The 13,055-nt window shown below is 44.5% G+C and overlaps 1 protein-coding gene and 1 pseudogene across 5 annotated transcripts; one reads left to right on the forward strand and one right to left on the reverse strand.

Moving 5' to 3' along the window:
* The window catches only part of LOC137348652 (zinc finger protein 721-like), a 35,864-nt pseudogene that overhangs the window by 16,078 nt on the left and 6,731 nt on the right, over window positions 1–13,055 (reverse strand).
* On the forward strand, window positions 9–8,730 carry LOC137349070 (zinc finger protein 436-like). 5 transcript variants are annotated; one of them, XM_068014374.1, is made up of 3 exons: window positions 9–1,151; window positions 1,771–1,836; window positions 1,969–8,730. In XM_068014374.1, the coding sequence occupies exon 3, from the start codon at window positions 2,349–2,351 to the stop codon at window positions 3,189–3,191; it is 843 nt and encodes a 280-aa protein (XP_067870475.1). In that variant the 5' UTR covers window positions 9–1,151; window positions 1,771–1,836; window positions 1,969–2,348; the 3' UTR covers window positions 3,192–8,730. The 5 variants fall into 5 exon arrangements, 4 of the variants coding, with proteins under 4 accessions (XP_067870475.1, XP_067870477.1, XP_067870476.1 ...); XR_010969230.1 differs by lacking the exon at window positions 9–1,151 and having other exon boundaries at window positions 1,478–1,836; window positions 1,969–5,912; window positions 8,395–8,730; XM_068014376.1 differs by lacking the exon at window positions 1,771–1,836.

Here is a 13,055-nt window from a genome sequence, read left to right on the forward strand (position 1 = left end):
ATCAGAAATGGCCATATCTGTGATTGATACAATGGGAGTAACGAGATTGCTTAAGGTAACAAGGTCGAGGTGGTGGCCATGTATATGGATGGGGGAGTTAACATGGAGGGAGAGATTAAGGGAGGATTGGAGGGCAGTAAATTCAGAGGAGAGAGCAGGATGAGTTGAGGTGCAGTTGAAATCAACAAGAATGAGTAGTCGCTTGGTGCAGAAGGTGGAGAACATTAAAGATATTTCAGTGTGAAAATTGGCACAGTACTGCCATTTGAGGAAGAGTGTTCCAAACTTTTATCACCTTTTTGTTTGTAGAAGTGTTTCCTAACTTCACTCCTGACAGATCTGGCTCTGATTTCAAGACTATCTCCCCTAGTCCTGGACTCAGCAACCAGTGGAAATAGGGTAGATAGTTTCTCTCTATCAGTTACCTTTAATATGTGGAAAACTTTGATCAAATCACCCCCTAAGCTTTAAATTCCAGGGTATATAACCTAGTTTGTGTAATCTCTTGTCCTAATTTAATCTTTAGAGTCCAGTTAACATTCTGGTGAATCTAGATAGTATTCCTTCCATAGGGAGAGATAAACTTTCACATGGTGTACTTGATGTTGTTGTTAGATGGTAAAGATGGAGGTGGGAGTGTGTAGAATGGGGAATTTATAGCTAAGGAGGAACAGGAAGGGACAAAATGATCTATACAAACTAGAATCGTCTGTTTTGAATTTCTATCCTATACTAAGGCAGCAAATGTTGTAAAAATAATTTTACGAGAATTAGAATAGGGATATGAATATACGAATTAGGGGCAGGAGAAGGCCACTTGGCCCCTTGAGCCTGCTCCACCATTCAACAAGATCATGGCTGACCTGATTGTAACCTCAACTCCACATTCCCGTCTACCCCCTTGCTTATTAACAACCTATCTACTGCTGGCTTTAAAATATTCAGAGTGCTTCCACTGCCTTTTGAGGAAGAGAGTTCCAAAGATTCACGAACCTCAGAGAGAAAAAATTCTCCTCATCTCTGCCTTAAAGGATTTACATATGGTAACTTCAAATCAAACATGGCATCAAGATCTAACAGAGTCACTTGATTCATCAGGACCTGAATATCGTCGGTTTTGTGATATAGAACGAAAAAGCACCAATCACAAGGTGAGAAATAGTGCACATGTTCTGTATGTGAACAAACCTTCAACCAATTGTATGGCCTGGTGAGACGCCTGCGCCCACCTGAATTAATAGCATGGGGACTCTGGGAACAGATTCATTTGCCGTCTGAACTGGAACGCAGAAAATTATTTCCCATTTATGACCTAAGGAAATGGCTGTACCCAGCATTCCAGACGGAAGTGAATGTGCCCTAGTCACACTAACAGGAGCTCAGTGCGCAGGCGCAATGCTGGACAGCATCTGGAGCATGCGCAGTGTCACTGATCATAGCCGAGCGAATGTTGGAGAGGGCTTTATAGCAGGTGAGAGTCGGCGGGGCGCAGGGGAGGAATGGAGGAGCCAGCAGATGGGCGGGGAGGCTTCAGAAACACCTGGTGTAGGCCGAAAGTCCCAAATAAAAACCTCCAGATCCCGCGTTTGCAACTCAGGCGATTTTTCTCGGAAGCGGTCCCGATATCGGCCGCCATCTTGGCTGAGCGGAGAGCAGGCCGCATGCGTGTCAAATTGGTGATGACGCAAAGAGTGGGCGGGGCTTCAGGGTCCCAGTGCCCAGGACAGAAAATCATTGACTCATTGATTTGATTCTCACTCTGCAACACAGGGGCTGGAGAACTGAACCGAGCTAGAGTAAAGGGAAGGAGAAAACTGGCCGTGGAGGAAAGAAATGGTGCGATGGGTTTGTATTTCAACACCGGGAGGAGAGAGAATGTTCGGGACGGGGATTTACAGCTTTGGGGGAACAACAGAGGAAAAATATTCTATGAAAACTAAAATTGTCTGTTGTGTATTTCTACCCTAGACTTGCAGTGATGGCTTTAGTAAACTCCTTTTACGGTGGATTTGAAGGGGACGATTTGCAAACTCAAACCACATCACGTCAAGAACTGACAGTCACTTAATTCGCCAGGGCCTGAATATCATCAGCCTTTGAATGAGGAAGGAGAAATGTTTGTCTCTTCTGTCTGTGGGAAAAGATTTCAAACATCAGTGTGACTGGAAAAGCACCGAGACACACACACCCGAGTGAGAGTGTTCCAGTGCACTGACTGTGGAAAGAGCTTTAACCAGTTAGACAGCCTGTGTACCATTCACATTGGGGAGAAACTGTGCACGTGTTCTGTGTGTGGATGAGGCCTCAACTGATCATCCAAGCTGGAGAGACACAAGAATACCCACACCATGGAGAAACCATGGAAATGTGGGGACTGCGGGAAAGGTTTCAGTTACCCATCACTGCTGGATACACATCGCCGCAGTCACACAGGGGAGAGGCCATTCACCTGCTCTGTCTGTGGGAAGGGATTCACTGAAGCATCCCATCTTTTGAGACACAAGCACATTCACACTGGGGAGAGGCCGTTCACCTGCTCCATTTGTGGAAAAGGTTTTAATCAATCATCCACCTTGCTGACACACCAGCGAGTTCACACTGGGGAGTGGCCATTCACCTGCTCAGTGTGTGAGAAGGGTTTCACTCGGTCATCCCACCTACTGACACACCAGCGAGTTCACACTGGGGAGAAGCCATTCACCTGCTCAGTGTGTGAGAAGGGATTCACTGAAGCATCCCACCTGCTGAGACACCAGCGCATTCACACTGGGGAGAGGCCGTTCACCTGCTCCACTTGTGGGCAGGGATTTAAGCAATCATCCCACCTGCTGACGCACCAGCGAGTTCACACTGGGCAGTGGCCATTCACCTGCTCCATGTGTGGAAAGGGATTTACTAATTCATCCCACCTTCTGACACACCAGCAAGTTCACACAAGGGAAAGGCGATTCACCTGCTCAGTGTGTGAGAAGGGATTCATTAATTCATCCCTCCTGCTGAGACACCAGCGCATTCACACAGGGGAGAGGCCGTTCACCTGCTCCATTTGTGGAGAGGGATTTAATCGATCATCCACCCTGCTGTCACATCAGCGAGTTCACACTGGGGAGAGGCCATTCACTTGCTCCGTGTGCGGAAAGGGATTCACTCAGTCATCCAACCTGCTGAGACATCAGCAAGTTCACATGTGACTGGAGGGGTTGGATTCTGCTATTATTGCTGCTGTTAATCATATCCAGAACTGAATCTTGACTGGAAGCCTGTTTCCACAGGGTTCTCAGCATTAGGCTGCTTGCCTTTCAAGGTTATATAGCAATGATTTAGACTTAAATGTAGGAGCCATGATAAGAAGTTTGCAGATGATACAAAAAATGATCATGTCCTTGATAATAAAGAAGAAAGCTGTAGAGTACAGAAAGATATCAATGAATTCATCAGGTGGGCTGAGAAGTGGCAAATGGAATTGAATCTGGAAACGTGTGAGGTAATGCTTTTGGGGACGGCAAACAAGGCAAGGGAATGCACAATAATATGGTAGGATGAAAAGTGTTGAAGGACAGAGTGTATAAAAGTAGGGCGATTATTTATTTAGAGATACAGCACTGAAACAGTCCCTTCGGCCCACTGAGTCTGTGCCGACCATCAACCACCCATTTTATACTAATCCTACATTAATCCCATATTCCTTACCACATCCCCACCATTCTCCTACCACCTACCTACCTACACTAGGGGCAATTTACCTATCAACCTGCAAGTCTTTGGCTGTGGGAGGAAACCGGAGCACCTGGCGGAAACCCACACAGTCACAGGGAGAACTTGCAAACTCCACACAGGCAGTACCCAGAATTGAACCCGGGTCACTAGAGCTGTGAGGCTGCAGTGCTAGCCACTGCGCCACCCAAATTATGCTGGAACTGGATAAAATACTAGTTACAGCACCACCCCGCTCCCCCCACCCCCAGCTAGAGAACAGTGTACAGATCTGGTCTCTGCATTAATCAACTTTAAAATAAGACAAGATCTAATAATTAGCATAAAACTAAAGCCAATTTGCTAATTTATCATATAATTACAGTCAGTGTTCAAATAATCAATCAGATCCAGGGGATAAAGTTAAATAACAAGCGATAGTGACAATAAAGTATTCTGAATTTTTCAGTAAATTAAAATCTGAGATATATAGATAATAGTTCAGCAAAACATTTCAGTTAACACTGTATACACAATAAAGTGACATCAGCACAAAGTGAACAGCTGATCGGTGAGTAGCTGATGAGTTTTTATTTATTTAAATCGTCAGTTTATTCCAGTTAAGTCAATTAATAGTCTAATAAATAAAGGAATGGCAGGGCATCTCAGTCTGGTGGAGGGAACATCCTGTTCCATGTGGGATCCCCAGAAACTTTTCATGTCCTGGACAACCACATGTGCAGGAAGTGTTGTCAGCTGGAGCTGCAGGAAGCAAAGGGTAATGATCAAGAGATGTTTTTGTGACTGGAAGGCTGTTTCCAGTGAAGTTCCACATGGTTCAGTACTTTATCAATATTAGTGTCAATATGTATCAATAATTTAGACTTTAACGTCAGGGGCACGATTAAGATGTTGGCAGTCTTGTGGTTGATAGTGAGGAAGAAAGCTGTCGACTGCAAGAAAATATCAATGGACTGGTCAAGTGAGCAGAAAATTGACAAATGGAGTTCAATTCAGAGAATTTGGGGAAGGCTAACAAGGCAAGGAAATACAATATTACTGGTAGAATACTGAGAAGTATAGAGGAACAGAGAGACCATGGAGTGGATGTTCACAGATCTGTGAAGGTAGTAGGACAGGTAGATAAAGTGGTTAAGAATGCATACGGGATAATTTCCATAATTAGCCAAGGCATACAATATTAGAGCAGAGGGTATTTCCAGCATTTTCTGTTGATAAAAGGTCACAGACCTGAAACATTAACTCAGTTTTCCTTTCCACAGAAGCTGCTGGACCTGCTCAGTATTTCCAGCAGTTTCTGAAAGAGCAGGGAGGTTATGCGAGACCTGAATACAACACTAGTTGGACCACAGCTAGCGTACTGCATACCGTTCCGGAGTCATTGCATCACAGGATAGGTGTAATCACACCAGAGAGGTTACAGAGGAGATTTATGAAGATGTTGGCAAGACTGGAGAATTTTAGCTATGAGGAAAGATTAGATAGGCTGGGGTTGTTTTGGTTGAGAGAAGATTTAATTGGGTTGAATAAAATTAGAGGGCCCTAGAGAGTGGATAGGAAGGACTGATTTCTTTTAGCAGGGAGGATAATAACCAGGGGAACATATATTTTAAGTAATTCGCAGAAGCCTTAAAGCGAAGTTGAGAAATCATTTCACCTGGGGGTGGGGGGGAGTTGGTGGGACCCACTGCCTGAAAGGGTAATAGAGGCAGAAACCCTCATCACAATTTAAAAAAAAAACATTTGGATATGCACTTGGGTTTCTGTAACTGACAGGGCAATGGACCAAGAGCTGGAAAGTGGGATTAGGCTGGATAGCTCTGTTTTTGGCCAGCATAGATACGATGGGCTGAATGGCCTCCTGCTCCATAAGTTTTTTATTCTGAAAGTTAGGGTTTATTTCTGCTGATGTTAATAACCACTCTACCTGGGCTGAAATTTACTATTCTGGATAGATTAGAAATAATTCAGTTTTGTTTTAAACGCATTATTGTAGATTTTTGTCTTTCTCACCTGAGTGTTTAGCATCACCCGGCTGGAGCTCAGGAAGGACAATCTGGGGGGAGGATCGTACGACAGGAACAGAACTTCAGCCTGGACACAGTCCTTCAGGATCACACTGATTGGAACAAACAGCACTTTGGTCTTTCTCGTCTCTGTTCACTGACAACAAAGTCCACATGTGGGTTAATCCTGAGGTGTGTAAGAAATGTGTCCCAGCTGCTCTCTTCCACGGTTCAGAGCTCCTGGGCACGGAACATAAGGCTCCTTTACAACTGTGTTTAAAGTCAGGAAGAACAACAGGTGAATGCTGGAAACGTGCTGTCAAATCAGAGACTGGTGTAAAACTGTGATCTGTTCCTGATGAAACGATGGTTTAAGTTCCCAGTCTGAAAATTACTTGTGTAATTATTCTATGAACATTTAACATGTTTGTGTGACAGTCCTGAGTCCATCATTTTAAGACAAGTGTAAACTCATTTAAAATAAAACCCATTTAATATAAATAGATTAAAGTCCACATTAAAATATTACTCAGAGGAGTTTACAGGAGCCTGTTAACTGCTGGCAGAATTACACAACAGACATTTGATCACCAGATAATGAAGGACCTGCAGTGTGTTTCCAGGAGTTCCATGCTTTATTGATGTGTGTGTGTTAGACACCAGGATAACTAAAAATAAATGACCCGGAACATGCACATGGATGCAATCCCGACAGTTACTCTGGGCTTGCTCCCACTGTGAAACTCCACCACTGACCCTGCTGAAGGTTGTAGGCTCAGGGAGTGGGGCTTCCAGGAGTGGACTGTAAGAAAGCTGGGTTTCAGTATCCTTATAAATATATGGTGAGGAACCAGAGAAATCCTTACTAAGGAACTGTCTGGGGTTTTACCTGCCAGTGAAGGTGTAGGGGTGAATCATTCCCGAACTGTCTTACATTGAACCCAGTTTGGATCAACATACGAATTAGGAACAGAAGTAGGCCATTCGGCCCCTCGTGCCTGCTCCGCCATTCAAAAAGATCATGGCTGATCTGTTTGTGTCTCAAATTCCACACTCCCATCTACATGATGAATTCAGTTTACAGGAGAATAGGGACAAATATCACCCACAATTGAGGGAAACAAAAAGCAGCGATTAAAGAGGCTAAGAGATGGTGCACAATTGTGGTAATAATAGTAAAAGCTTTTCCAGCCAAATCAGGAATCAGAGACGTAGTAACATAGAGTTACAGAGAATTACAGTGAGTACAGAGTTACATCGAATCAACAGCAGTGATTTTCAAAGATTTTTGGTTGAAGGACCCCTTTCAAATGGATTAATAATCACAGACCCCCCACTTAAATTCTACTATAAACTCCTTGTACATTTACATTTCTGAATGTAAAGTTCATCAGTGTCCTGTTAAAGGGACTTGCAGGAAAGTTTGCCAGGACTTTCCGATATAGTGAACGTTGATGTGATTGGTGATGTAAAAACTTTAATCCTCCCTTCAGCTGAAAGGTAACCTGACAGGAAATATGCACTGAGTCTCATTGTAAAATTAATTTTTCAATGAAAATGATACATGTGAGTATTAACTCAGCTTTATATCACCTCCCAGTGGGACCGTCCTGTCGGTGCTGGGTCAGGCTCTGTCCAGCTCCACCAACCCCGGTAACATGGGTCATCTTGACATCCATGTGTGAGAAAGACAATCCCAGATCTGATTTGCTCCAAATTGAATATCATGTTTCATATTTCACACCTGGGAATGGTTTGTTTATTGAGGGTAGGATCATCATTACAATGACAACACACACTGTGTCCACCCATCATTCTCCCCGGACTCACCATCGTCTTGCAGTTGGGATTATGTATCTATGAAGAGGAGGTTGTTGCCCTGTCTTGACCACCCTGAATACTCTTGTGTGCAGACTTTTATCTGAACAGTTGACTTGTTGAATGTACTATTAGGTGCAAGGACCTGTTTTTTTTTGAGACAGTCATTTACTGGAAAATGAAACTAAAAGCTTCAGAGTTCTGGGAAGTCAGAACCAGGTTAAATGAAATAGTCATGTGACCAGAGCTATTCAATGGTCAGATCACAGGTCTGCAGTGTGGAAGCAAGCTGCAGGCTGTTGTTCTTCCAGACAAGCTGTTGGTTTTTCAAGACAGGCTGCAAAAAGGGAAGACTTGTTTCTGGGAGCTGGCCCTTGGCAAATATGAGTTGCTACAGCTGCTTTCAGTGACTTAAAGAGTTATGGGTGGAACCAGGCCATGAAAACTGCTGTGAGCAGGACTGAGGACATTGAGAAGTGACAAGCCTGAAACATTATAGGGAAGACTGCAACACTCGCGATTGGCGAGGAGACAATAAATCTGTGTTTGCATCTTGGAGGGCAGGAGTTGGAAATCCACCTGAAAAAGTTCATGGTTTTGAGGAACTTTATGACTATTCGGTGCCATCTTTGTCGAGAGGACGGCCGTGTAAATCTGTAAGGTCTATCTTTGTTGCATCTGATAATTAATGTGTAATCTTTAAGCAGATATATCACGAGTTACCTGTTAGTTCATGTGCATTTATGTTGCTTTTGATTTGAGTGTTAACGTTTATGAAAGTGAAATCTTGTCCATTTGGTCTTTCTATTGGGGTTGGTCAGTAAATACTATTCTTTTGTTTTGGTGATCTCCACAGGCAGTGACTTCACTGGCTCAGTGCGGATCCTGCCTCCCGATTCAACCTTGGGCACAAGTTGACACATGGTCTCCTCTCTCTGTCAACAGGCATGTACTCTCCAACTTCACACTCTGCACGCCGTGTTGCTGGCAGCTAGTCTTTTTAATCCTTTCTGGTGCACTGCCTATGCCTATGATTAGTGGTGTTCCTAGTGTCTCATTGGTTCAGGCTGTGCGTGAACAGCCTCTGATATGGTTCTTTAGAGTGGCAATCACCTGCGGATGTCACTTCCTGATTGGTTCCCTCAGGTGTCAGTCACCCGTGGGACAGTACCCCTCATTACAGCATTTTTCTTTTTGTCCTTTCATTAAATTTAATGGTTTTCTACTAAGATTCTATGGCGCCTCCTGATATGCAGTACCCATCATTATACAATGGCACATTACACAGCCTCAAGATTAACACAGAAATTACAAAACTACTTCATGCATAAAATCTACACATAACATGTATGAAACCAGTGTATAAAAACAATCAGTCTGTAAAGATGACATAACAAGATACACTTACGAAATACAGCAGGATACACTCAAGGAATACAGGCTCATAAGTAACAAGAGCAAAAGGAAAAAGACTACATAACGACAAAATTAATTCCTAAGTAATACATAGGACTGTTCTATAATTCAAAAGAAAGTGATTGATTCTTTTCAAGGCATTACTGTGCAATTAACTAGTTAATGCCTTATTAAAAGAACTAACTAATTTAAAACACAGAAGTCAAGGCTGAAGGCTCTGACAGTTGTTTTATTTATCAGGTATACCTTACAAGTTTTAATGGTTTGTGTCCAGACTCAGCTCCAGACACTGGACTATTCAACCTTGACTGTCTTCACAGCAATAACTCTGATTAAACCACAAACTGTAGTTTTACATGTAGGCCTAGGCCATGTGGTATGTTTCACCTGTCAGATAAGAATGCAGCTACATCTTCACAGATAAAGATGCAGTCACATGGGAACAGTGTCCGACACAGATTACAATTAAGTGGAATATAATATATGGTTAATTGACTAATATAATTCAACTACTGGAGTATGACAAATAATTGGACTACAAGCTATTAATTAAACAAGGATTTTACTACAAGCTGAGTGGGACTGACCTCACTTGGCTCCACTCAGAAGTATCCAATCATAGCCAAAGAATCTCGAGCAATGGCTTCTCTTCCCAACCCGTTACCATTGGAGTTTCCCAAGGATCTATCGATGGCCCCTTCTATCCCTCATCTATCTGCTGCCCCTTGGTGCCATCATCCAAAGACATGACATCAGGTTCCACATGTACACTGAAGATACCCATCTCTACCTCACCACCACCTCTCTTGACCCCCTCCAGTGTTTCAGTGTTGTCAGTCTGTTTGTCTATTCTAATGCTCTCTGACTGACCTCCACCCTGCTTAGACTTGAGCTCATCCAAACTCTGCTGCCTTTTAACCCAACCATCACAAAGTCCCAGTCATCCATCACTACTGTGCTCACTGACCTACAATGGCTCCAGGTCCACCAATGCCTCCAGTTTAAAATTCTCAACTCGGGTTCAAATCCCTTCAAGGCCTCACCCCTCCCTATATCTGTAACCTCCTCCAGCCGTACAACCCTCAGAGAACTCTGCATTCCTCCAACTCTGGCCTCTTACACATCCCTCACTCTCTCTGTCCCATTGGCTGTGCATTTAATCATCGGCCCTAACCTCTGGAATTCTCTCCCTATACCTCTCCGCCAGTCCACATCTCTCCTCCTTTAAGACCATCCTAATAACCTATGTCTTTGACCAAGATTTTAGTCAGCCCTCCTAATATCCCCTTCTTTAGCTCAGTGTTAATTTTTTTCTGATTTGTGAGTTAAAGCTTCTGAGATGTGCCATGGGAGACTTTCCTACCTTAAAGGTGCGATGTAGATGACAGTTGTTTTAAAAATCACATTACAACAGACAGGGGAAGCTGGTATTAAAATAATATCTGTGTACAGAGAGTTAGGTTGCAGATCAACCATGATCTCATTGAATGACAGAACAGGATCAAGGGGCTGAATGGCTGACTCCTGTTCCTATGTCCCTAATAAACTTGGACTTAAACTCAGCTGATGAATGGAAAGTCATGGGAGAACTAGGGAGAAGGCAGTGCAACAGGAAGCCAGCACTTGAGAAGAATTAGACAGTTGGGGAAGTCTGGGGAGAAAGTACATAGGAACTGGAGTAGGCCATTCAGCCCATCAAGCCTGCTGCACCATTCGATTGGATCCTGAGTGATCAATTAATCTCCCCTCCTCTGAAAAAATTAAGATTTATTTGACATTTATTCAGCCCAATTATAGGGGTTATCATCAGGAGAAAGAAACCACAACTGTCAAAATGAACAGGTTCAGTCCTGGATGTGAGTAACAGCAGGAATAACAGCAGGATTCAACCCTTGGCAGTCAATCATGAACTTGCTGGTGTCTCAGCAGGTGGGATTAATTTGTGAATACTTTCCCACACACTGAGCAGGTGAATGGCCTCTCCCCAGTGTGTACTTGCTGGTGTCAGAAGGTGGGATGATTAACTAAATCCCTTTCTACAAACAGAACAGGTAAACTGTCTCTCCTCAGTGTGAATGCGCTGGTGTCACAAAAGGTTGGATGCTTCAGTGAATCCCTTCTTACACACTGAGCCGGTGAAAGACCTCTCCCTGGTGTGCCAGAAGGTGGGATGAATTAGCGAATCCCTTCCTACGCACTGAGAAGGTGTACAGCCTTTCCCTGGTGTGTCAGCAGGGTGGACGACTGATTAAATCCCTTCCCACAAATGGAGCAGGTGAATGGCCTCTCCCCAGTGTGAACTCGCTGGTGTTTCAGCAGGAGAGATGAATAAATGAATTCCTTCTCACAGTTGGAGCTGTGGTAAATGGCCTCTCTCCGGTATGACTGCGCCAATGAGTTTCCAGCTTGGATGGGCAACTGAATCCCTTCCCACAGTCCGCACATTTCCACGGTTTCCCCGTGGCGTGGGTGCCATTATTGTCTCTCCACGTTGAATGATAAGTTGAAGCCTCGTTCACACACAGAACCCATTTACCGTTTCTCCCCACTGTGAATGGTGTGATGTTTTCTCAGGTGTGTAACTGGTTAAAGCTCTTTCCACAGTTAGTGCTCTCATTCAGGTGTGTGTGTCTGTGTGCCTCGGTGCTTTTCTAATCACAGTGATGATTGAAATCTTTCCCCACAAACAGAAAAAACATTTCTCCTTTCAAATTCGAAGGCCGATGATATTCAGATCCTGATGAATCGAGTGACTGTCAGATCTTGATGTTATGTTTGGTTTCAGTTTCTTGACTGCAAAATATTCCCTTCTAAGACCCTGTCAAAGGAGTTTATAAAAGTCATCACTAAGTCCAGGATAGAAATTCTGAACAGACAATTCTAGTTTTTATGGAAAATGTTTTCCTCTCTTGTTCCCCCAAAGCTGTAAATCCGCATCCCACACACTCTCCCTCCTCCCTGTGCTGAAATCCAAACCCATTGCATCATCTGCACCATTTCTTTCCTCCACCGCCAGTTTTCTCCCTCCCTCTACTCTGACTGGGTTCAGTTCTCCAGCCCCTGTGTGCAGAGTGAGAATCAAATCAATGAGTCAATGATTTTCTCTCCTGGTGACTGGGACCCTGAAGCCCCGCCCACTCTGTGTGTCGTTACCAGGATGACCGCGCATGCGCTCTGCTCCCCGCTCAGCCAAGATGGCGGCCGTTCACCTGGGCCTGTTCCCGAAAAAAAGCCCCGGAGCTGCAAAGCTGGGACCTGGGGGTTCTTATTCGGGGCTTGCGGCCTACACCAGGTGTTTCTGAAGCTTCCCCACCGGCTCCATTCCTCCACTGCGCCTCGCGGCCTCTCACCCGCTGCAAAAGCGTCTCCAGCACTCGCACAGCTCTGATGAAACTGACACTACGCATGCTCCAGCTGCTGTGTAGCACTGCGCCTGCTCGCTGTGAATAGGGCACATTCACTTCCTTACCGAATGCCGGGTAAGAGGTCCGCCATTGAAACTGTTAATTGTGGAATCGTCAATGAATTTCTAAGGATCCTGGATGTGATTAATAACAGCTTTGGATAAATTTGCCTCAGAGGGAGTGCAATGAAGGCCCCATCACCTCTCGCGACCTGCCTTGCCTCTTTGGGTGGCGAAGCGGGGAACAATCAAACGTGGGAGCGAGTGGCCGAGAGAAGGGAAACGGCGTGACCTGGAGCTAGCGGCTGGAGGGGGACGGAGAGCGAGCAGGGAACAATCGGCCGCTGGACAAAGTCTCTATCACGAGGGACAAAGTATTTGACAAACGAATGGGGCTAAAGGCAGACAAGTCGCCAGGACCTGAAGGCCCGCATCCAAGGGTTTTAAAGGGAATGGCTGCAGAGATAGTGGAGGCATTGGTCGAAATATTCCAGAACTCACTGGATTCCGGGAGGGTCCCAGCAAATTGGAAAACCGCTAATGTGACGCTCCTGTTCAAGAACGGAGGGAGACAAAAAGCAGGAAACTATAGGCCAGTCAGCGTAACATCCGTCATTGGGAAAATGATAGTTCATTATTAAGAAAGAAATAGCAGGACATTTAGAAAAGCTTAACACAATCAAACAGAATCAACATTG

Source organism: Heterodontus francisci, chromosome 34 (genome assembly GCF_036365525.1).
Source record: "Heterodontus francisci isolate sHetFra1 chromosome 34, sHetFra1.hap1, whole genome shotgun sequence".
Lineage (NCBI taxonomy): Eukaryota > Metazoa > Chordata > Chondrichthyes > Heterodontiformes > Heterodontidae > Heterodontus > Heterodontus francisci.

What these genes read in the sequence shown, in the direction of transcription:
- LOC137349070 (XM_068014374.1), top strand. Translation starts at nt 2,349, where the DNA reads ATGGAGAAACCATGGAAATGTGGGGACTGCGGGAAAGGTTTCAGTTAC.